General features: G+C 44.0%; 1 protein-coding gene across 1 annotated transcript in view; it reads right to left on the bottom strand.

Moving 5' to 3' along the window:
• HCN1 (hyperpolarization activated cyclic nucleotide gated potassium channel 1) overlaps nt 1-23,542 on the bottom strand; it is a 599,508-nt gene extending 575,966 nt beyond the window's left edge. Inside the window, exon 1 of the mRNA XM_077462771.1 lies at nt 23,066-23,542. Coding sequence (XP_077318897.1) covers nt 23,066-23,409 — 344 coding nt within the window. The 5' untranslated portion in view covers nt 23,410-23,542. The remainder of the gene's footprint in view (nt 1-23,065) is intronic.
• Between the last annotated feature and the right edge of the window lie 258 nt (nt 23,543-23,800).

The following is a 23,800-nucleotide window of genomic DNA, read 5'->3' as shown; positions in this document are numbered from 1 at the left end:
AATGTATAAGGTCTGAACCTATCTTAAATGTTTTGGCTGCTCATACTTTTTTTCCAGGCTAAGCATATTTTCTACATGGGCAGGAAAAAAACCTGCTAGAAAACCACAGCCTTTGTAACTTAATACTAAACTGAAATCTAAAACAATGTTATCAGCCTGTCTATCTTCTGGCAACTATAGAAAACTTCACTATTTGTAATGGAGATGAGAAGAGAGAGGCGTTGGTGGTTCAAAGCAGGGGAGCAGCTTAGGGTGGCAATACTGCTCTTCCATGGTATAGCGAGAGAGTATTGCTACCTTAGGGCAAGGGATCTCAACCAGGCTTCCATGGAACTCTAGCGTTCCTCCAGAGGTTGCAAGGGGTTCCTTGAGCCATGGGCAATTTCTGCCTCTGTTAAGCTCCCACTGATCTTTTTGTTACCTATCTGTAAGAAGGGAATTCTTCCCAATGGCCACAAATGTAAGGAGCATTTTGTCCCCACTGACCATCACATTAATGTATCATGAGTGGTAGATATAGTCAGTCTTAGCAGGGCTTCCCTGTGACTTGAAAACTATTTCTAGAGTTCCTCAGTGTTGAGCAGGCTGAGAAAAGATTGCCCTAGGATGACCAGGTGAAAAAAAAAAAAAAAAAAAAGAAGGGCTTGAAGAAAATTCGTACAGCCACCACATCTTGGGCTTCTTACACATGGGCATCTGAGCCATGCAATGTATATTTCATTGTATTTCCCAATCCCAAAAATGGCTGTGTGTGGCTATAGTCTGGTACGCAGCAGTGCCATCATAAATATGAGCATAGTGTACCGGCGAATACTCACGTTTACTTGGAGAACACCATAGGCTATGCTTGTGTTTAAGCCTGTACCAGCATACCTTAGTGCAGTAGTCATTCATGTCTATGGGAAGCTGTACACAGCACCTACGCTTCCAGCATGATAGAAATTACGCCAGAATTTTATGTTACACACACTCAGATGCCCATGTGCAGGAGGCCTGATAAGCTGTGATGTATGACATGTTTGTTTTTGGGTTTCGATACACTTTACTCTTCAACTTGTAGTATAGATGCCAGTGGCTTACTGCAGTAACACCGTTCACTTCAAACTGGAGAAAATCATTTTGTGGACAGCTAACCACAGAGGGACTGACCTACTAAAAATTGAAGCAAAACAAACAAAGCAAAAGAGAAGCCCATAACAGTCAGTCAGGTTTCATTCACTGGGAATAGGAAAAATGGAATGTGACTGATTACTGGGGGCACCGGCAACACTTCTGCTCGGTTTTATTATGCTTCAGCGTGCTCAGTCAGCCTCAGTGTTTGTAAATGGGGAAACACCACTCAGACAGTTGCCACAGAAGCTCACACTCCATACCTGGTGCATACTAGCTCATTATGCCTTTTCCCTTGCAGGTCTGAAAAAAATAAATAAAAAATCAGCAGGGTTTACTCCCGCTTTAATGCAGTGCTTGACCAAATCTAGGAGCCAGTTTTTTTTATATTTCTAACAAAGCTTTATTTAGCCTAATGCCCCGTACACAGGAGCAGATTTTCCTTTGGAAAAAACTTGGATGGTTTTTCCAACAGAATTCCACTCAAGCTTGGCTTGCATACACACGGTCACACAAAAGTTCTCTGAACTTTCGACCGTCAAGAACGCGGTGACATACATTACGACGAGCCGAGAAAATTAAGTTCAATGCTTCCGAGAATGCGTCAAATTGTTTCTGAGCATGCGTAGGAATTTTGCATGTCGGAATTTTTACAGACGATTGGAACCTTTTCCGACTGAAAAATAGAGAACCTGCTCTCAATCTTTTGCTGGCTGGAATTCTGCCAGCTAAAGTCCAATGGATCATACACACGGTCGGAATTTCTGACCAAAAGCTCACATCCGACTTTTGCTGGCAGCATTTCTGATCATGTGTACGAGGCTTTACAAAGGAGGTCTGGTGCTGGATTTACTGCTCTCTTGCCGGTGCTTGTATTGTAAGACGACAGAGATCCGTATTCCTGCTTAGCAAAAACAAGATCTGTCTTCTTCTGTCACAGAATGACAATCTGCCTTGTTTACATTCTGTTACATTCTTGTGTGCCTCGATAACGATCGGTGGGTCCCGGCAGACATTGGGTCCGTCGGACCCGCTGATTGGCTCTCACTGTGTTTAATCACAGCAGGAGCTGGTTGCCGGCAATGCTCCCACCTCAAACCCAAAAGGAAAAGCAAAATCATCTCCCCTGTGCTCCATTGAATATGATGCAATACAGAACGCACTGCATTACATTCTTTCCCAGCTTTGATTGCCAGGGAAATTGCCAACAGGGACCCGGAAGTGATGTCATACACGTTACTTCTGTGTCAGCAACAAGAAGGGGAGGAGACTCTCCTCCCTCCCCTCTACCTGGGGGCACCCGCTATGCCAGTCTCAGGCCCGCAAATGGGCAAGCAGAGCCCAAGATACACAGCTGGAGGTGCACGGGGTGTGTGGAACAGCAGATTTGTCCTTGGGGAGCTCATGATGTTGCCCTTGGCAGCGATGCTCCATCCTCCTCCTCCAGCCTGATCACCCCTAGAGCGGAGCGCTGACAGCTTGTTACACCCCACACTGCCTTACTGAGTGCGTTCAAGGTATCTGCACATTATTCCTGAGGTTCCAGAAGGTTCTGATAAGCGGGGGTGTAAGAAGAATCCCCTTGCACAGGAAAAATATGGCGGTACAGGAAAAAAAAAAAAAGAGAAGGAGGCGGCCCACTTCCACACAGAGCCCATCCAGACATCTTATCTGCCCCCCCCCCTAGACTGGGGACACACCTGATCTTGTCCAATCAGCAGAGCTCAGCCCAACACATGACCCAAGAGACGAAAGGCCCAGTCCCTTTTAGGACAGGGATAGCCTCCAAGACCCATTTAGCTTAAAGCGTGCAGCCTGAATCGTCAGACAAAAGCATAGGCGCCAGGGTGCAATTTCTATTTGCAATAGTGACATGGCGCCTGGGATTTTGAGCTTTGCCTTAAAACAAACCGTCTATGAAAACAGAAGTTCCACTTTTTTGCCAGGCCTCTGCCTCCATTTCACTGGGGTTTTTTTTTTTTTTTTTTTTAAATAACTGAACATCAGTGTCCATTGGAGGAGTAAGTTTTTGACAGATTTCCTAGTTGCATAGTTAGGTTTAAAAAAATAAATAAAAACACACAACACACGAAGTTCAGTATAATCAATTGGAAAAAAAAAAAAACCTCACCTCCATATACACTATCTTATGCCCAGTTAATCCAGAGGAAGGCACCAAGCTCTGCCAGGAGGCATAATGACAATACCTCCCAGGAGTGGGATAGTTATTGATTTTCTTTTGGGTGAGGGCAATTAATGGCTTTTTAACCCTTTTGTTCCCTCTACCTTTTTATATCCTTTTTCCATTTTCTGATAACAGAGGGCATATACAACAAAATCATCGTAACACCCATTTTTTAGATGTGAGCAAACAAAAAAAACAAAAAAATAAGTATGTATGAGTGCTGTAACAAGATAATCAATGTTATTCACTTTACCTGTCAGTGGTCAATGTTATGGTGTGTGTGTGAGATAGATAAATATTATATACACACACACACACACACACACACACACACACACACACACACACTATGTACTACACACACGTCTCAGAAGCAGTTAATTCCAACCACCTTGCAAATCATTACATAACAGATCTCGTTTAATGAATATGTTCTAGGAAAAAAAATAGGCCTAAAAAGAGGAAACAAAGTGCTACAAAAAAAAATAAAAAATAAAAGGAAGAAAAAAAAAAAAAAAAAAAAAAAAAAAAAAAAACACGATTGGCGTGCAGCAGTGAATTTGTTCACACGGCAAAATGTATTCTTCCAGAAAGAAATGGTTCAATTACAGGCAAGCCTAGAAGTATGCAATTATCTAGAGATTAAATGATATGATACAGTGGTGTCAAAATGATATTACACAACCCTGGGGTACCAATGAGACGCACACTTTGTAATTGCTTAGAAATAGCGGCAATCTCATTAAAAAGGGAGGATGTTTAAATTTATTTTCATAAAACAGAGCTTCACCTAAAGGCTCGTGCACACCATACAGTGTGCATAACACATCAGAATGTGCTGCACACAAATTGAACATGTCTTAGTCCTTTTCAGTGCACACAATACAGCTCCTGCTGTGAACTGAAGCTGAAGGACATAAGGCGAATCGCCTACTTCTGGTGTTGGGACTGCATTGGGCAAAGCTGCTCAATGCTGCGGGTGTGAGCAAGCCAGTTCAAAACACTTTTTTTTTATTTATTTTTTTAACTAGTTCCTTGAACCTGGTTTATGATTAAGGTTAAAAAAGGTACTCCAGTCTAAGCAATAAAAATATATATATATATATATATCTATAATTTACAACAGCAAAAATCCTACTGTCTTCTGAAAGCAGAAGGGTTTCTAATATGCAAATAAACTTTACTCCAAAACAAGACACCCAATCACAGATATACTGCAGTTGCTGGTGTGCGCTGTAAAGAGCAGATGGTCTGCAATGATGGATCATGCTTTTTTTTGTTTTGTTTTGTTTTTTTACTTTGCTGAAATTTCATAAAAAGCCATTTCCTTCATCTTCCTGTGCTTCTGATATGGAAGCAAACCTAGGTTCCTGCTGACCAGTTACTGTATCCTGTGGTTATTATCCTCACATGTCTGAGGGTGTCACTTGTTGCAATACGCTTTATTGCCCCTGTAATGCAACTACTGTTATTCTGAAAACCAAAAAAAAGATTGCAACAGGAAAAGTTACTTTAAAGCTGAACTCTAGGAATTCTGTAAAACATACCCTTTCAGTGGGTCACCTACACGCCCTTTAGGTTAATTGCTTGGGGTGCAGGAATAAGGCGTAATACTTACCTTACAGCATGCCCCAGTAGAGTCTTTCCAGTGCCGTGACCAGCCCCATAAAGCTTCCTGCAGCCAGTGGTCACACTCTTGCCTCCTCCACAAACAATGCAGGGGTTAATAGCACTGCATTGTAAGTTATGACATCGAAGGACCACCCACAGCCTGGGAGAAGGGTACAGAGCCAGAGCAGGTCAGAGAAGGGTTAAGGTAAGTAACACATTCTATTCATCCCCAGTAACCATAAAAGCATTTAACACTTGCAGTGTGGGGGGTGACTACGAGGATATATTTTGCCCAATTTCCAGTGTTCAGATCTAAGGAAATACAGCAATAATAACTGAACATGTGATTACTGAAAGTATACGGTGCTTTTCCTTTGATCACTGGTAATCAGTGGGAGTCTTTGCCTGTCTCTACTCTTTACAGCTGTGATAGTTTCTGCAGGCGCATTCAAGGTATCTGCACATTATTCCAGAAGGTTCTGATAAGCGGGGGTGTAAGAAGCATCCCCTTGCACAGGAAAAATATGGAGGTACTTTTAAAAAAAAAAAAAAAAAAAAAAGAAGTACGCCACAGGTCTGGGACAAGGACTATAAAGAAAAAAGCTCTTGCTAAATGTAGAGGTGCAGTGACATATGGCCGTATCCGTGCTTGCACTATGGCATGCACCAAATCAGGCTGTACCTGCTCCTGTATATGATAGTCATGTACTAAAATCAGGGTCTGAGCTGTATCTAAGTGCCATCTATAATTAGAAAATACATAATTCACTCTAGAGTCTTTGTAGACTAAAACAGTTTCTCTCAACCTTTTTCTAGTCAAGGCTCCCTTTTAAATTATGTACAAATCTCAAGGCACCCTTTTAAATGGACAGTCTCAAGGCACCCCATTCTAAAAATGTAAGACACTATTGTAATATTTTTACATAATGGGGCAGCATCGATACACGTAGGATACTAAACGTTAGAAGGTGATTTGTTCTTCCAAAGCAAATACACTTTTGCAAACTGGTACTGACTAGTATGCCAGTTTTTCTCCTCTCCCTCGGTTTCTCTCCATCATTCAGCTAATGTGACCTCAGTGCTGATGGAGAGGGGCAGGGGAGGGACAAATAAGAATGCTGTGCAGGTGATCAACGTCCTTATCAACACTGATGACATCACTGGTTGTTACAATGCCGGGAGCTGGCGGGTTGAAATGGGTCACAATAAAAACCTGTGGCTTTGTGTAACTAAAAGGCAGGCTTGATCCACCCACTAGCTTGTATACATTTTTTAGGCAATTTTTAGGCCTTTTGCCAAGGCACCCCTGAAAAAACCTCATGTCACCCTGGTTGAAAAAGGCTGGACTAAAATTACAGTTTGCCTGCAACATATGTTCTCTGTCACCTTTGTTTAAATATATCTGTGTTGTCGCCAATCGGTCCACATGCCGTGGTGTATGACGTCAACATAGAATAGTTTAAATGTTCCACATGGTGTTAGAACTTCACATAGAATAGGGGGAGGTTTCCCCACAGAGGGCTGTGTGGCTTCCATGTACAGCAGCAAATATCTTCCACATAGAATAGGGGGTAATTTCCAAACTACATGCCTATAGGCGCATGGCTTCCATATAGAACGGCGGCGATTCCCCCTCAGGGGTGTATAGTTTCCTCAGAGCAGTGGTAAGGCCTCCACATTGCACAGGGGCTAATTTCCATATGAAGGAGTGTATGGCTTCCACACAGAGCCGTGTATGGCCTTCAAATAGAACAGGAGGTGGTTTCCATATGAAGGAGTGTATGGCTTCCACACAAAGCAGTATATGGCCTTCAAATAGAACAGGAGGTGGTTTTCATATGGAGGGGTGTATGGCTTCCACGCAGAACAGTGTATGGCTTTCATATACAGTAAAGCATATACAGTAAAAGCAGGAGGTGGTTTCCACACAGAGGGATGTATAGCTTCCAAAGGAGGGCAATTTCCATAGAGAAGTGTATGGCTTCCACATAGAGTATTTTATGGCCTTTCTATAGAACAGGGGGCCGTTTCCATATGGAGGGGTGTATGGCTTTCACGTAGAGCAGTGTACGGCCTTCATATAGAACAGGAGGTGGTTTCCACAGAGGGTTTACAGCTTCCACATAGAGTATTGTTAGGCCTTCACATAGAATGGAAGGCAATTTCCACATCAAGGAGGAGTCTATAGCTTGCAAATAGAGCAGTGTACAGCCTTCACATAGAACATGATGTGGCTGTCATATGGAGGGGTTTATGACTTCCATATATAGCAGTGAACAGCTTCCACATTAAACAGGAGGTGGTTTCCACACAAAGGGGTGTACAGCTTCCACATGGAGCAGTGTAAGGCCTTCACGTAGAATGGAGGGTGATTTTTATTTGGAGGAGTGTATGTCTTCCACATAGAGCAGCGCATGCCCTTTATAAGGAACCGGGGGTGGTTTCAATATGGAGAGGTGCATGGCTTCCACATAAAATGGGGTTGTTTCTACACAGATGGGTGTATGACTTCCACATAGAGCAGTGTACAGCTTTCATATATAATAGGGGGTGGTTTCCAAACAGAGGTGTGTATGGCTTCCACAGAGTGGCAAATGGTGCTCACATAGAACAGGGGGTAGTTTTCACCCAGAGGGGTGTATAGCTTCCACATTGGCCTTACGCATTTTAAGGCCTTCACACGAATGGGAGGGTGATCTCCATATGAAGCAGTGTACAATCTTCACAAAGAACAAGGTGGGTTTCCATATGGAGGGGTTTATGGCTTCCATGTAGAGCAGTGTAAAGGCTTCACATAGAATGGTGAATGGATTCAACAGAGGGTTGCATTTCTTAAACAGAGTGGTTTTCCATAAATTGTTGTACAACTTCTGTACAGAGTGGTGTGTACCCTTCACTTACAGGGAAGTGTGGCTTCCACAAAGATTGACATGTTGCTTCCACGCAGGACCGTTTTTGGCTTTCGCATTAAGTGGTATACGATTCCACATAAATTGGTATATTGTTTCAACACTGAGTGGTGTTTCTCTTCTTATGAACCTTATGTGGATTCCACATATGTTTTAAACATACGCATATTAATAAGGTTAGAAACAGGTTTAACAAGGAGCCAATTACCATCCATATGTTTGTAACGCATTGGGACATGGATAGAAATGATACTCAATTGAGTAATGGCTATCAAGCAGTAGAGAAGGCAGAAATATGCAAACTATGGATCCAATATATCTCATTCTATGGGCTCCATCTATTTATCAACCCTTCTGGTGTAGTTCTTAAAGCAAGACTGTATATCACCAGAGCTGTGTGTCCTAAACACTTAGAGACACTATTAATCGAGGCACCAAGAAGTCATCCTTGGTATAGCAAGTCAATACTCACTGACATTCTCCTACATGGTAGACACAGCTAAAACCCTTGAGGCTGGGTTCATACTGTTGCAGAGCGGTTCGCAGCAAGAGAGTCCGGTGTGTCCCTGTTCTCCGTTTCAGGGGTGAATTAGGTCTGAATTTTTGCCTGAATTCAGACCTGAAAACAGAGCCAAAGATACACAGGACCCTTCTGCAGTGCGCTCCACAGCCACCCCTGATGTGTGTGAACCGGCTCCATTGAGAGTCTTCTGTCATGCGAATTGGATGCGGGGAAACCTGTATCCAATTCACAGAAGTGGGAACCCAGCCTTCAAATGGAACTGAAATGAAAAGATTTGGCACAATCCTTTCCAAGAGTTCCTAGAATTTAGAATGCAGACCTCTGATGATATGAAGGCATTCTGCCAGCTGGAAGACCCACAACTTTGTCCAAAAAGGTTTCCTCAAACCAGCAACTGAAAGATAGCTGAATAAGCCGATCAATGGGCAGTCCATAGAAGTCAAAGCAGCAGTTACACGCTTGTGCATTACAACTTGGAAATCCCTTATCTAAGCCAGAGTATTAACTAAAGTCTATTTCAGACCACAAGGAGTCACATTTTCTCTTTGTTATTTCTGTTTGTCTCGGCATATACGGGCATGTGATCACTGTGGGCTGAACATGCTGAGTTTGCAGACCCGGCCTCAACCTCACCCAGGTATTTGGTTATGGGATCAGCCATTGGCTATGCTCTCACAAATGTAGGCAACAACACGGACACAGCATCACAACCCTCTGTCTTGTCACAACTCTCCTATGTTAATGAGAGAATATAGAAATACTAGTAACTGCATGAAAACCAGGAAAATGAAAACCAAGCCAAAAATTTATATTTTTATAGTTTAAAGTGGAATTGAACCTAAAAAAACAAAAACAAGGTAGGATTTATAAGACAGAAGGCTCTGTTGGTGCATGCGCAACACAGCATACTTTTACGGAAACTGTCTGTGCTGTGACGACGCAATGTCTGAGCACGTGTGGCAGTGATGTCGGAGCACGTGTGGCAGTGATGCCATCGCGGCCCAGCCAACCAAGTGGCCAAACAGCCTCAATACCCAACGAAGACCAGGAGAAGATGGACTCAACTGTGACCAGTGGGAGTGCTGTCAGCGTGATGCAGGAGGGAATCATTTGAGGAGTAAGTCTGCTATAATGTGTGAAAATGCTGTCCATACACCTTATTTCTAATCGCTTTTAGGGGCCCAAAAAAAAAAAAAAAAAAAGTTGCAGCGTTAAATTCCACTTTAAAGTAGAATTATAGGCAAAACTTTTTTTACCCCCATGTTGGAGAGAGGGGGGGGAGGGTTATAAGCACTGTTGGTATATTTTTTTGCCATCTGTACCCCATTGGGGAGATTTCCCTTCACTTTCTGCTCCATATATAAAAACAGGAATTAAAAGCAAATCCCTGCAAATTGATGGAATGCTTTGTCTAGTCTAGCACTAGTGTCCCCATTGGAAGATTTCCCCTCTATTACCTTTCTGGGGACAACCCAAAATTTAGAATTTTCTTTTAACTTTCAATGATAATGGTAAAAGAGGACAAATAGAGAGGGTGAATTTCCCTAATGTCGGCACAGTCCGCAATAAACTTGACAGGAGTTATAATCCCTCTCTACTCTATCCAAAAAACAAAAAAAGATTTGCCTTTAGTCATACGTTAAGGTTAAAGCCCAACTGAAAGGCCATAAAAAAAACTCTAGCTACTGGATGTATGGCAAATAGGTAGATCGAAAAATTAGGAAAAGCTCCCTCGTAACTGAAGAGTTCTAATTCTGTTTTAGAGGAGGATGGTGTCTTACCACTGCAGAGAGGCTGCTGCTTACAAGCAGCATGGACCCTTCGGTGTCTGCTGCCTGTGCTTTTGATTTTGGGCAATAATTAGAAGCATAAGAGTAGAGCATTAGCTATGTACCCTTCCTCCTCATTGGTTGAGACAGCAGCAGAAGCCCATTGGCTCCCACTGCTGTCAATCACAGCCAATGAGGAGAGAGTAGGGCAGAGTCACAGCCCTGTGTGTCTTATGGACGCAAAGAGCAGCAGCTCGGGAGCGAGCAGGCAGCAGTGCCCCCAGGGCTAGCCATTTTCTCTGGAGGCACTGCTTGAGGAGGAGGAGCCAAGAATGCCAGTGGACGGCCGGAAAAGAGGTTGATCAGAGCTGCTCTAAGCAAAACCACTGCACAGAGCAGCCAAATATCACACGTTTATTATTTAAAAGAAAAAAAAAGCTTTAATACCACTTTAAAACGATAAGTTCACCTTTTTTTTCTAAATTCTAGTTCCCTGTTTACTAATTTAGCATTAATGTACTTATTTTGCAAAAATAAAACAGCTTTCCATTTAATCTACATGTCACCTCATTGTCTTTATGGAGGTTAAACACACTGCTCAATTACTTCTGCCTTACTTCCTGAATAGGCTTTAGGTCATGACACAGGAAGGAGTTGACCAGCTGAGGGTAGATGATGCAGGGTGTGCTAATGAGATCAGCTGGTCAACTCCTTCCTGTGTCATGACCTAAAGTCTGTCCAGGAAGACAGGCAGAAGTAATTGAGCAGTGCTTAACCTGTTAAGGACTGCCCCACACAGATATACTGTGGCAGGGTGGCCCTACTGCGTGAAATCGCGTACCTGCATGCTATTTCATGCACTGGGCCTGTGGCGTACTCACGCGCCGTTGGCTAGCCAATCAGCAGGTCTGGTGGACGCGATGTCTGCCAGGACCTGCCGATCATTCTCAGGAGAGGCAGAATGGTGGTCTGCCCAAGTAAACCAGGCAGACCGTCGTTCTGTGAGAGGAAGATGGAGATGTGTTCCTGCTAAGCAAAAAACACTGATCTCTGTCTTCCCCCAGTCAAACCATCCCCCACACAGTTAGAAAGCACTCCCAGGGAACGCATTTAACCCTTTGATCTCCTGTGTTAACCCCTTTCCTGTCAGTGTCATTAGTACAGTAACGGTGCATTATTTTTTTTACCACTGATCACTGTAATAGTATCACTGGTTCCCAAAAAGTGTCCGCCGCCCTTACTAAATGATATATATATTTTTTTTATTTCAATAAAATATATCCCATAATTTGTAGACACTATAACTTTTGCACAAACTAATATAAGCTTATTGGGATTTTTTTTTTTTTTTTTTTTACCAAAAATATGTAGCAGAATAAATATTGGCCTAAATGAATAAAGAAATTAGATTTTTTTTACAAAAAAGTACAAAAAGGCGAACTTAGCCTTTAAGTATTTTGCTTCTCTACCATGAACAGTCTTTACCATAAATGTATTGTGTGGGTTTTGGCTCTAAATACATTTTATAATAACCTCTTATATTACAAGGCAAAAGAATCACAACGATTTTACCGTCTCTATACACATAATATGAACAGGTTTATCACAGCATGTGCACATCATTCAGGACATGATTTATATGGCAATAGACTTACACAAAGCTAAAGGTCAATCTATAAAAAAAAAAAAAAAATAATAAAAAAAAAAAAAAATTAAACCCAGAGAACTAATCAGTAGTTTTATATATACGGAGACCATCCAGCCCGATTTAGCAGAAACCTTCTAGATACTTGAATGCACGTTGTGCGCAGCGTTTCCTCCCAGCAGTATAATAAAGAGAATAAAACAAAATCATTTTTATTTGGAACTAGCGAATTTATAACCAGAACAACTGACCTGTAAAATGTGCGCTACACAGGGCTCCGGAAAGCATTCTGTCCAAGCCTTATAATTATATTCGCTTAAAAGGGAATCAAAATGTTATTGTGCTCCGACTTGAGTTACACTGGAAAACGTTGAGTATGAGGTTTAAAAATATTTCTGCATCACACTGATTTGGACTGTTTGTGATCTAAGGTATTATAGTACGAGATTTTCAAGTGTTCAGTTAGGCTGCCAAACACGATGATATCAAAACCATAAACCGTGCAAAAGTTCATAGATAATCATCAATGCGGCAGGGAGGATATAAATCAATTTTTTATCTGATTTATTTAAATGTTTTATTTTTTATTTTTATCATATTAATAAAATGCTTTTGGAGTAAAAATACATCAAAAGATAGTTTTATATTTAAAATGCATTAATAATTTAGTTTATTCAGCATGAAATGAAGCTTAGTTGTGTAGCATGAGGCAATAGATTATGCAATATTTACATTTTTTGTAAACTCATTCAATGAATCCAAACTCTACAAGCTGAGATAACATGCACTGCATTGATGCATTCACACAATTTACCATGAATTAAACCAACGTTCAGGAATATTCCTTTATCCCATTGTTTTGTAAATCTATGTACACTACAAATTGTATGATTGAATTGGTTCTGATATTGTCGTTTTACTAACCTGATAGTTTATTATTTCTAAATAGGAAACCTTCATGTTGTTTGAAAATATTAAAGATTCCAACTACCAGCAAGAGTAAGTCCTTACATTTAAAGAGCACCTGTCATTTCAGATCCATCATGGCAGCGCCTGTTAGCGGGCATCCACTCACCTGCTGCCGCCACGACCCTCCCCTTGTTGTGTCACAGTCGCATTAGCAGCTGTCCCATTAAAGTGAATGGGACTGTCGGTGAGTCATCAGTGAGCCAGAGGAGCAGGACAGAGATGACAATTGCTCTTTAAAAATTATGATTTAAATCAAGTTCATTTAAATCAAGCATTTTTTCTAGTGATTTAAATCATGATTTAAATAGACTTGATTTAAATCAAAACCACTTTGATCTATGGCTATCTTTTAGCAGACACCTTAGAGAATAAAATGGCGGTCATTGCAATATTTTATGTCACACTGTATTTGCGCAGCGGTCTTTCAAAGGAAAATTTTTGGGAAAAAATACACTTATTTTATTCATGAAAAAACACACAAAACAGTAAAGTTAGAAAAAATTTTTTGGTATAATGGGAAAAATGATGTATGCTGAATAAATAGATACCCAACATATCATGCTTTAAAATTGCGCACACTTGCGTAATGGTAACAATTTACGGTACCTAAAAATCTCCATAGGCGATGCTTCAAAAAAAATTTACCAGTTTAGAGTTAGAGGAGGTGTTGTGCTAGAATTATTGCTCTCGCTCTAATATTCGCGGCAATACCCTATGTGTGGTTTGAAAAGTGTTTACATTTGCGGGCGCAACTTATGTATGCGTTCACATCTCTGCGCGAGCACGAAAGGAATGGGGCACTTTCAATTTTTTTTTTTTCTTATTTATTTTACATTTTTTTCTTTTTACACTGTCCCTTTTTTTTATTTTTTTGATCACTTTTACTGCTGTCACAAGGAAAGTAAACATCCCTTGCGACAGCAATAGGCAGTGAAAGGTACTCTTTTTGGAGAGATCTGGGGTCTACAAGACTCCAAACCCCTCCTCTGAACTTGAAAGTATTCAAAAACGCTGAAAGCGGCAGAAAGGGGGGGGGGGTGGTGACAGTTTGTAAATGGCCTACACCTATAGCAACGGCTTTATTCAACTTGCTGTACAGTTTTTATCTACAAACACCCCTATCTGCACAGGCAGAGTTTGGGTAAAGGTGAACTATACCTTTAAGTGTCAAATGGCACATGCCCCACTGGGCAATTTATATTTGCACAACTATACAACCAGAACTGACCCTCAATCAGTCACAGTTTATCACAATCAACCGCAAAAAACAACAGACTCTCTATCCTTCACTGCATGATAACGGTTTGTACAGTTTTTGCACATAATGTGATTAGACCTTAAAGAAAATCCCAATAAGTGTATATTAATTGGTTTGTGTGAAAGTTATAGCGGCTACAAATTATGGTTTAAATATATTGGAAAACTGATCAATCCGGATGTAGTGATGTCCCATTTCTCGAGTCACTAAATTGTCAGACAGTAAATATACCCCAAATGACCCCTTTTTGGAAAGGGGACAGTCCAAGGTATTCATAAAGAGGCATTGCAAGTTTTCTTGAAATTGTAATTTTTTTTGTCACGATAATTTTGGAAAATTAAGAAAATTAAAACAAAAGCAGCCTCCTCTCGGCTCCCGCACAAAATGAGTCCTATGGAGGCAGACTGGGCCGGGGCAGGGTCCAGGAGGCAAATCGCTCTGGCACCCCCTTAAAGCAGCCACACTGTTGCCGGTATGATACCAGCCAGTGACCATCCTGACCTTCGGACAGACCGGCGGCCGCACTCAATACAACCGGTGGCCGCTAATACTGTTAAGTGTGGTGCTGCCAGCAGCTCTTAGCAGCCTAATACTCTGCCTACCCTCCTCCACTGCATTATTGGGTGGAAGTTACGATATGTAATGTACCTTCCTCCCAGGGCTCTCTGTATCAATAGGGCAGAGAAAACAGGAGGCAAGCCCCAGCTATGGCAGCAGAGGAGTTTTTTTCTTTGCATGCTGACCGACAACTCTGAGGAGGGCATTTAGGTGGTTTCCTTCCTGCTTGATAACTTTGAGGGACTTGTAGTTCTGCAACAGCTGGAGGTCCGCTAATTGCATATCCCTGTATTAAGTGATTACGGGATTATTTTCTTGTGAGTCATACTTTGAGTGCTAATGAATTTTACCCTTTGTCCTGGAATTGATAGAGTTAGATCTTGAGCGCTCCGGTGTTGGTGTAATGAAAATACTGGGCTTTTGTAGTCTTCTGGATAAGAAGCAAAGCTAAAAACTTATATTTTTTGCAACATGCTGATTTGTCTTACATTTTTGTCTATAGGAATATATTTATGCCAGTTAATCCTGTTTTATTTAGCAAAATGTATTGTAATTACACATACACAGGTTAACCACTTCAGCCCCGGAAGATTTTACCCCCTTCCTGGCCAGAGCACTTTTTGCGATTCGGCACTGCGTTGTTTTAACTGACAATTGCGCGGTTGTGCGACGTGGCTCCCAAACAAAAATGACATCCTTTTTTCCTCACAAATAGAGCTTTCTTTTGGTGGTATATGATCACCTCTGCGAAATTATTATTATTATTATTTTTTTTACTAGTAATGGCAGCAATCTGCGATTTTTTATCAGGACTGCGACATTATGGTCGACACGTGGGCAATTTTTACACATTTTAGGGACCATTGGCATTTTTACAGCGATCAATGCTATAAAATTGCATTGATTACTGTGAAAATGTCACTGGCAGTGAAAAGGTTAACAGCTAGGGGGCAGTGAAGGGGTTAAGTATGTCCTAGTACATGTTCTAACTGAAGGGGGGATGGGACTGTGCAGGAGAGATGACAGATCGTCATCTCCCATGTTTACACACACAGATCCCGGTTCTCGGTGTGCCCCGAGTGATCGTGTGAGCCCGGCGGTGATCGCGACCGCTGGGCACTCACATCGGCTCCGTGGGTGAGCAGGGAGTGTGCACATGTCCCCTAGTGGCCGCCTATGCTACCAAGGAACCACGATGGCGATTCGCGCAGCCAAGCCATGTTGCTGCAGTATAACTGCAGCGGCTAGTTGGCATGTAGGTAAAGATCTTTCAGTCTGTGTGTTGGCATATTTTGGGGTCTTTTTTTGCCTGATTGAGTCCTAATTCTTTGTCTTAAACTGATTTGTGAATGTCACATGATCACCATCAAATGGAACATTCATTGGGTAGGTCCCCATGCCTGGTGTTTCTCCTGGGATAAGTGGCACCAACAGCCAAGAGTGGTACCTGTGTGGTCAGATCAGTATTGTATGTCCAATAATCCCCAAATATAGATTTAGCCCAACCCTATCTGCTGGCCCATTGTGATGTCATTTAGGGGTATTTTAGCAGGTGAATATGAGAACTTCCACCACTGGAAATGCCTTTGTTATCGCTGAGCTCTGACATTTGTTCTGACATCAGTTTGAGATGTTTCAGTGATCATTCAGAATTCATGGACAGGTGCACTTTACCTCCTTCGGACCCGCATTTACCTGTGCTTCATGCAGATTTTGCATTCCATCAGATAGGTATGGAAAACCTACCTGAAGCAAACAAAAGCCTCTCAACACAGGAGCTTAGGGTCTATTCATACCAGCTGCTGCGTTGGTGGAGCCTAAAGAGGAAGGGGCGTGGTTTACATGGGACAGGACAGGTCTTAAACATGAAGAGGTGTGGTTATGACAGAAAGTGGCGGTCATATTTAAATTAGGAGGTGCACGAGTTTAGTCAGGCCCGGGGCAGCACAAAACCTAAATACACCGCTGCATGTACGTGATTATGCCTGCAGGGGGCCGCTCCGCAACAGTATATTTACTGTGTGGTGGTTTGGCAAGTGGTTAAGGATCCTTTATGCCTGTGCATGAACAATCAAAGTCAGTAATGCAGATACTAGATTGCAAGTGCACATGAGCAGGACCCCCTAACCCTCTTGTATTTTATTGTATTATAACAGTATTGTCTCCCTTTAATGTAAAGCATTGCAAAAACTGTTGGCTTTATATAAATCCTAAATATTATTATACATTAATAATAACAATATAATTAACCATCAGCAATAAGACAGGCCACTTTCTAAAAAAATTAAATAAAAAACACGCAGTTGTCCCTTTGCAAACTTGTAGTGGTATTTAACCCAAAAAATGTAATATATTGCAGGTTACCAATCATTAGATGTGGTGGCTGCATCAGTCTGACACACACACACACACACAATCATGGGCGCCTCTAGTATCACAACAGTTAAATTCTCAAGCAATCCTTCAGAACAGCTCCTCCTCTAAACCCCATGATACACCCAGCATCTGATCTGTACAGACATGAGCCCATTCCAGAGACCGATCAGCACCATGGACAGCGACAGCAGCCAAACCACACTGGAGGCGCTGCATGGTAATCAGTGCTCTGATCAGGTTATTCCACAACTCACTCCAGACTGTCATGCCCTAGTCTATAGAGTCCCTAGGCAGTGCAATCAGCTCCGAATTGGAATAGACCAATGTTCAGTGCTGAATTACACACACAAATATATATATATATATATATATATCACTCTAATACACAATAAAAAAATAAATACATATGCTAATACAGTAAGATAAAGAACAGTAATACACGTGTATGCATAGATCCAGTTGCGATAGATAACTAAGGCAGAGGCAAAGATAGATAGAGCCCTGTTGATGCACACACAGGGGGTTATTTACAAAAGGCAAATCCACTTTGCACTGTAAGTGCACTTGGAAGTGCAGTCGCTCTAAATCTAAGCTATAGATCTGCTGATTTTATCGCGTGCTGTTTTTTTATTTTCCTCGCATGTCCCCCTCGGATCTACAGCGACTTTACTTCCAAGTGCACTTGCAGTGAAAAGTGGATTTTCCTTTAGTAAATAACCCCCACAGTATTGGGACAGTTAGGGCTCTTTCACATCTGTGATGCAACGCTACTGCCACCTCCATTTTTTTTTTTTACTTTTTATCTTATATTGCCAGAACACCAATTTTACATTGCCGGACCACAACTGCAAGTGAAGCTCTCACTTTGTGGCTGCGGTGTGGCCTCAATGAAAGAGTTTAACAGGCAGTGCCTCCCGTCTGCACCCCACGTTAAAAAAATCAGGCATGGCACGTGTACATTCCTGTCTTGCTGAACTGGGCAGATGGCCAGGGGGTGGTAAAACCAAAGCTCAATAGCCTGTTTTACTGCTTCCAGTGTGAAAAGAGTCTTATGATAAGTATACTTATTATCTAAGGATCTTGAGTTGGATATGTATCATAGATATTGACAATAAAAAGTTGTGTACATAATAGGGGAGATTTACTAAATGTGGTGCGACAGAATCTAGTGCAGCTGTGTATAGTGACCAATCCGCTTCTAACATCAGCTTGTTCAATTAGGCTTTCACAATAAAACCTGGAAGCTGATTGGTTACTATGCAGAGCTGCACCAGAGATTTAGTAAATCTCCCCCATAGATTCTGCTGATACATAGAGAGAGACAGACATTCAGAACAAAAGAGGCATTTTGTATTCATAAATCCTGTGGCTACATATAGGATAAAGATAGAGAAAGAGAATCTATACTGTACGTATACATAGATCCTGTTGATACAGATACATACTCTATGCCAAGTGTTAATTTTTCCCATCGATAACCATGTAAGTGAATATTTCAGAGCTCAGGAGGACACATGTGCAGGTGTTTGCTGCTATTCACTCCTGGACTATTCATAAAATATACAATACAGTCATATGTCTGACATTTCTACATGAATCTTACAGCCAGCATGGTCTAGTTTCAAGGTCACAGCGAGACTATAAATCACAGCAGATTTGGGTCGTTTATAAAAGTGCCTTATTTTTTATTTTTTGCCTAGAGGCCGAGACTTGGAATATAGGCTCTGCACAGTCTAATGGCCAGAACACCGAACATACTAAAAGGAGACTACAGCATTCTAAATGTTTCCAAATACAATCTCAAGAAACTGCAACACTGAAAAAAAGCAACACTCAAATAATAAACAAAAACTAAAGCATCATATCATCAATAATCCCAAAAAAATAAAATAAAAAATAAAACACAGACAAGAGTTACACCTTCTTCAGTTCCCAGTCATTAAAGTGTCACATCATCTGACCTCACATAACTTTATAGTTTACTTCCACTTTGTAGCCAAACTGGGATAACACTTTATATTTCTTACATGCATGCCCCCATTCACATAGCAGGAAAAAATAATAAAAACTGCTGCTGAGTTTTTTACTCCTAGCTAGCTTTCCCCTTCAATGTAATGCTCAGAAGATGCTTACAGTAATTAACCCTGTATGTGCTGTGCTGGGAGATCTCATCAGTTGTAGAGTAGATGTGCACACTGTCTATCCTGGACAAAAATGTAAATATTAATTCAGTCATATCCAACTCTGAGCAATTCTTTGGACCAGCCCTCTAGACACCATTGTCTGACGCACTAGAGAGCGTTTTCTTCTATTGAATTTTCTTGGCAATTTTTTTTATGAGGTAGGTCGCCAGGTCTTTTCTCAACCATCCCTAATTGCTTGGGCTATGGACTGGCATGCAGAACGTGATAAAAAAACCATTAGCATGGCCAGTTTGTACACACATGCCAAGTGCAATCTGACTTAAAGCCAATTAAGCTACCAGCATGTCTACGCAGTGTGAGAGCAAAAAACGGGATTACCCAGAGAAAACCAACATGAACACGGGAAGAACATGCAAACTCCATGCGGATTGTATCCATGCAGAGATTCAAGCTAGGGACTCCAGTACTGCAAAACATAGATGCAAACCACTAAGCCCCCGTGCCACCCTGTCTGCCCTAACAAAGTGCAAGTATATTGCATGCTGATGCACTTTAAGCAAAAGAAACCTGGCAACACTGTGATCTTTGGGTAAGATTCGAAACAGGACACTACATGTACATTTACAGTACATGTTCTCCCTGTGCGGGTCTCCACCCACCCTCCAAAGACATGCTGGTAAGTGAACTGGCTTCTTTCCAAAACATTGGCCCTTGTATGTGTATGCCTGAAGGTGAGATAGGGAATTTAGATTGAAAGCTCCTAGAGGGCAGGGACTGAAGTGAATGTATAGCATGTAAAGTGCTTCATAACAAATACCTGTAGACAATAAATAAATCCTACATAGTGCAGCTATTCTAAACACAAGAGTAAAATGTAGACCAGATCCAAAGAAATAGCTAAAAAAAAGGATAAATAATAAAATAGTGAAGTAAATACTGAAGAATAGCATGTAACAAACATATTGGGTGTTTCTCAAATTTGGTTGCAAAGGTGTGTGATTTTCTACATTAAATTGAACCCATAGATGCACACAATACAGATTAGGAGAAACCCATCCACACAATTCAGATTGTTGGACCCCATCTATCCACACATGTGCAAACCATATAAGTAGACCCTCTCAATCTACACATGGACAACCCAGGTTGGTGGAGCCCATCCACCACACAGAGAATTCAGACTGCTGGACCACATCCACAAAACCAGCTGAGATAAGTAGAGCCCATACATCACCACACTCCATCTTAGTGGCCCCCATCCCTCCACACCGTACAATATTTCAGTAGACCCTGTGCAGCCACACACATACAGTGCATTTTGGTTGATCTCCTCCATCCACCCATATGACAATTCAAATTGGTGGACCCCCTCCATCCATGCATTGACAATCTATATAGGTGGCCCCCATTGATCCACATATGTACAATCCATACTGGTAGACCTCATTTATTCACATATTGGTGGACTCCGTTGAGCCAAACACAGAAAACCTAACATGTATTAGACCTATTCATCGCCACAGGCATAATCCAGATTGTTGGACCTCATACATTCACATGCCTACAATCCAGATTGGTAGACGTCATTTAAGTGGAACCTCTCAATCCACACATGGACAATCCAGACTGGTGGAACACATCCATCCACAGAGACAATCAAGACCGATGGAACCCATCCATACATAGAAAATTAAGACCAGAGGAACCCATTCATCCACACATACAGAATCAAGACTGGTGGAATGAACCCATCCATCCGCACACGTACAAACCAAAACGGTGGTCCCCAGCCATCCACACATGTAAAATCCAGATTGGTAGACCCCCTTATCCACATAGAGAAACCAGATTTTTGACTCTCATCCATCCACGTACAATCTAGATTGGCAGACCCTATCCAGCCACACACATACAATCCAAATTGGTAGCCCCCATCCCTCCACACAGGGACAATCCACATTGATGGTCCCCATCCACATACAATCCAGATAGGTAGACCCCATTTATCTACACATAGCCAGGCCTAATTGTTGGATCCCATCCATCCACACAAGAACAGTTCATAGTAGTGGTCCCCATCCATCCGCAAACAATCCAGATTGATTGACCGATCCAGCCACACATACAATCCAGATTGGTGGAAACCCAAGTGCCATCCAAGCAGGTACATGATTGCATACTACTTGTGGCATGTACCACCCTGGAGGGGAAGGTGGTCGGGGGGGTGACCCGATAACTGGAGGAAGGTGGTCGGGGGGGGTGACCCGATAACTGGAGGAAGGTGGTCGGGGGGGGGGGGGGTGACCCGATAACTGGAGGAAGGTGGTCGGGGGGGGGGGGTGACCCGATAACTGGAGGAAGGTGGTCGGGGGGGGGGGGTGACCCGATAACTGGAGGAAGGTGGTCGGGGGGGGGGGGTGACCCGATAACTGGAGGAAGGTGGTCGGGGGGGGGGGGGTGACCCGATAACTGGAGGAAGGTGGTCAGGGGGGGGGTGACCCGATAACTGGAGGAAGGTGGTCGGGGGGGGGGGGTGACCCGATAACTGGAGGAAGGTGGTCGGGGGGGGGGGGTGACCCGATAACTGGAGGAAGGTGGTCGGGGGGGGGGTGACCCGATAACTGGAGGAAGGTGGTCGGGGGGGGGGGGGTGACCCGATAACTGGAGGAAGGTGGTCGGGGGGGGTGACCCGATAACTGGAGGAAGGTGGTCGGGGGGGGGGGGGGGTGACCCGATAACTGGAGGAAGGTGGTCGGGGGGGGGGGGTGACCCAATAACTGGAGGAAGGTGGTCGGGGGGGGGGGGTGACCCGATAACTGGAGGAAGGTGGTCGGGGGGGGGGGTGACCCGATAACTGGAGGAAGGTGGTCGGGGGGGGGGGGTGACCCGATAACTGGAGGAAGGTGGTCGGGGGGGGGGTGACCCGATAACTGGAGGAAGGTGGTCGGGGGGGGGGGTGACCCGATAACTGGAGGAAGGTGGTCGGGGGGGGGGTGACCCGATAACTGGAGGAAGGTGGTCGGGGGGGGGTGACCCGATAACTGGAGGAAGGTGGTCGGGGGGGGGGGTGACCCGATAACTGGAGGAAGGTGGTCGGGGGGGGGGGGGTGACCCGATAACTGGAGGAAGGTGGTCGGGGGGGGTGACCCGATAACTGGAGGAAGGTGGTCGGGGGGGTGACCCGATAACTGGAGGAAGGGGGTCGGGGGGGTGACCCGATAACTGGAGGAAGGGGGTCGGGGGGGGTGACCCGATAACTGGAGGAAGGTGGTCGGGGGGGGTGACCCGATAACTGGAGGAAGGTGACAAGGGGGGGTGACCCGATAATTGGAGGAAGGTGGCAAGGGGGGGGTGACCCGATAATTGGAGGAAGGTGGCCAGGGGGGTGACCCGATAATTGGAGGAAGGTGGTCAGGGCGGTGACCCGATAATTGGAGGAAGGTGGTGGGGGGGGGGATGACCCAATAATTGGAGGAGGGTGGTCAGGGGTGACCCAATAATTGGAGGAGGGTGGTCAGGGGTGACCCCACAATAGGAGGAGGGTGGTCGGGGGTGACCCCACAATAGGAGGAGGGTAGTTGGGGGTGACCCAATAATTGGAGGAGGGTAGTCAGGGGTGACTCGACAATAGGAGGAGGGTGGTTGGGGGTGACCCAATAATTGGAGGAGGGTAGTCAGGGGTGACCCGACAATAGGAGGAGGGTGGTTGGGGGTGACCCCACAATAGGAGGAGGGTGGTTGGGGGTGACCCCACAATAGGAGGAGGGTGGTGGTTGGGGGTGACCCCACAATAGGAGGAGGGTGGTCAGGGGTGACCCCACAATAGGAGGAGGGTGGTGGTTGGGGGTGACCCCACAATAGGAGGAGGGTGGTCAGGGGTGACCCCACAATAGGAGGAGGGTGGTGGTTGGGGGTGACCCCACAATAGGAGGAGGGTGGTTGGAGGTGACCCCACAATAGGAGGAGAGTGGTTGGAGGTGACCCGACAATAGGAGGTGGTTGGTTTACCTGAAGTCACTATAGGGGTGTATGATCCAGACTCCGGCCGTCTTGACCCTCTCCTGCTCCTTCTCCACCGCCTTCTGGCTCCCGAACATGCGGAGGGAGAATTTGTTGACCCCGGGCTGGAGCAGAGAGCTAAACTGTCTCTGCATGAAGCCGTACGGCCGGCCGGGTCCCTCCGCATCCTCGAAGCCGACGCCGGGCTCCTCTCCGTCCCCCTTGAAGCACACCGAGTTGCCGTGCTCCTTGACGCTGGCGCTGCTGGCCGTCAGACTTTTCTCCGCTTTTCCCGGGAAGACGTTATTGCCCTCATCCCGGCTGTTGCTGGAGGAGTTGAGTTTGCTCTCCATGCTGGGCGGATGGATGGACGGAGTGGGGGGGAGATGCAGAGAGAAGAGGATCGGGCTCAGCTCCTGCTCTTCTCCTCTGCTGCTCTCATCTGATGCCCTTCAGGAGCTCAGCCTTCTCCTCTGCTGCGGCTGCTGTGCGGAGCCCCGGCTCTAGCGGCTCTGCGACGGCTGCTCTCTGCCGCCATCTACTGGAGCCAAGCCGCCACCGCGCCGTCCTCTCCCCCGGCGTGTGAATACCTGGTGACATTGAGAACAGACCTTGAAAAACGGCGCTGTGTGCCGGAGACATCCCCCCCCCCCTAATAATGTCATCAGGGTGGGGGGCTGGGTACAATATACAGTGGGGGGGGGGGGATAAATATAATATGAAGGAGGTGGCTACTATATGCAA

The sequence above is a fragment of the Lithobates pipiens genome, unplaced genomic scaffold, assembly GCF_037356315.1.
Source record: "Lithobates pipiens isolate NorthernLeopardFrog02 unplaced genomic scaffold, aLitPip1_a1.2 Scaffold_3, whole genome shotgun sequence".
Classification (NCBI taxonomy): Eukaryota; Metazoa; Chordata; class Amphibia; order Anura; family Ranidae; genus Lithobates; species Lithobates pipiens.
Note: the sequence above shows the minus strand (reverse complement) of the source record. Positions and strands in the feature narration are given on the sequence as shown.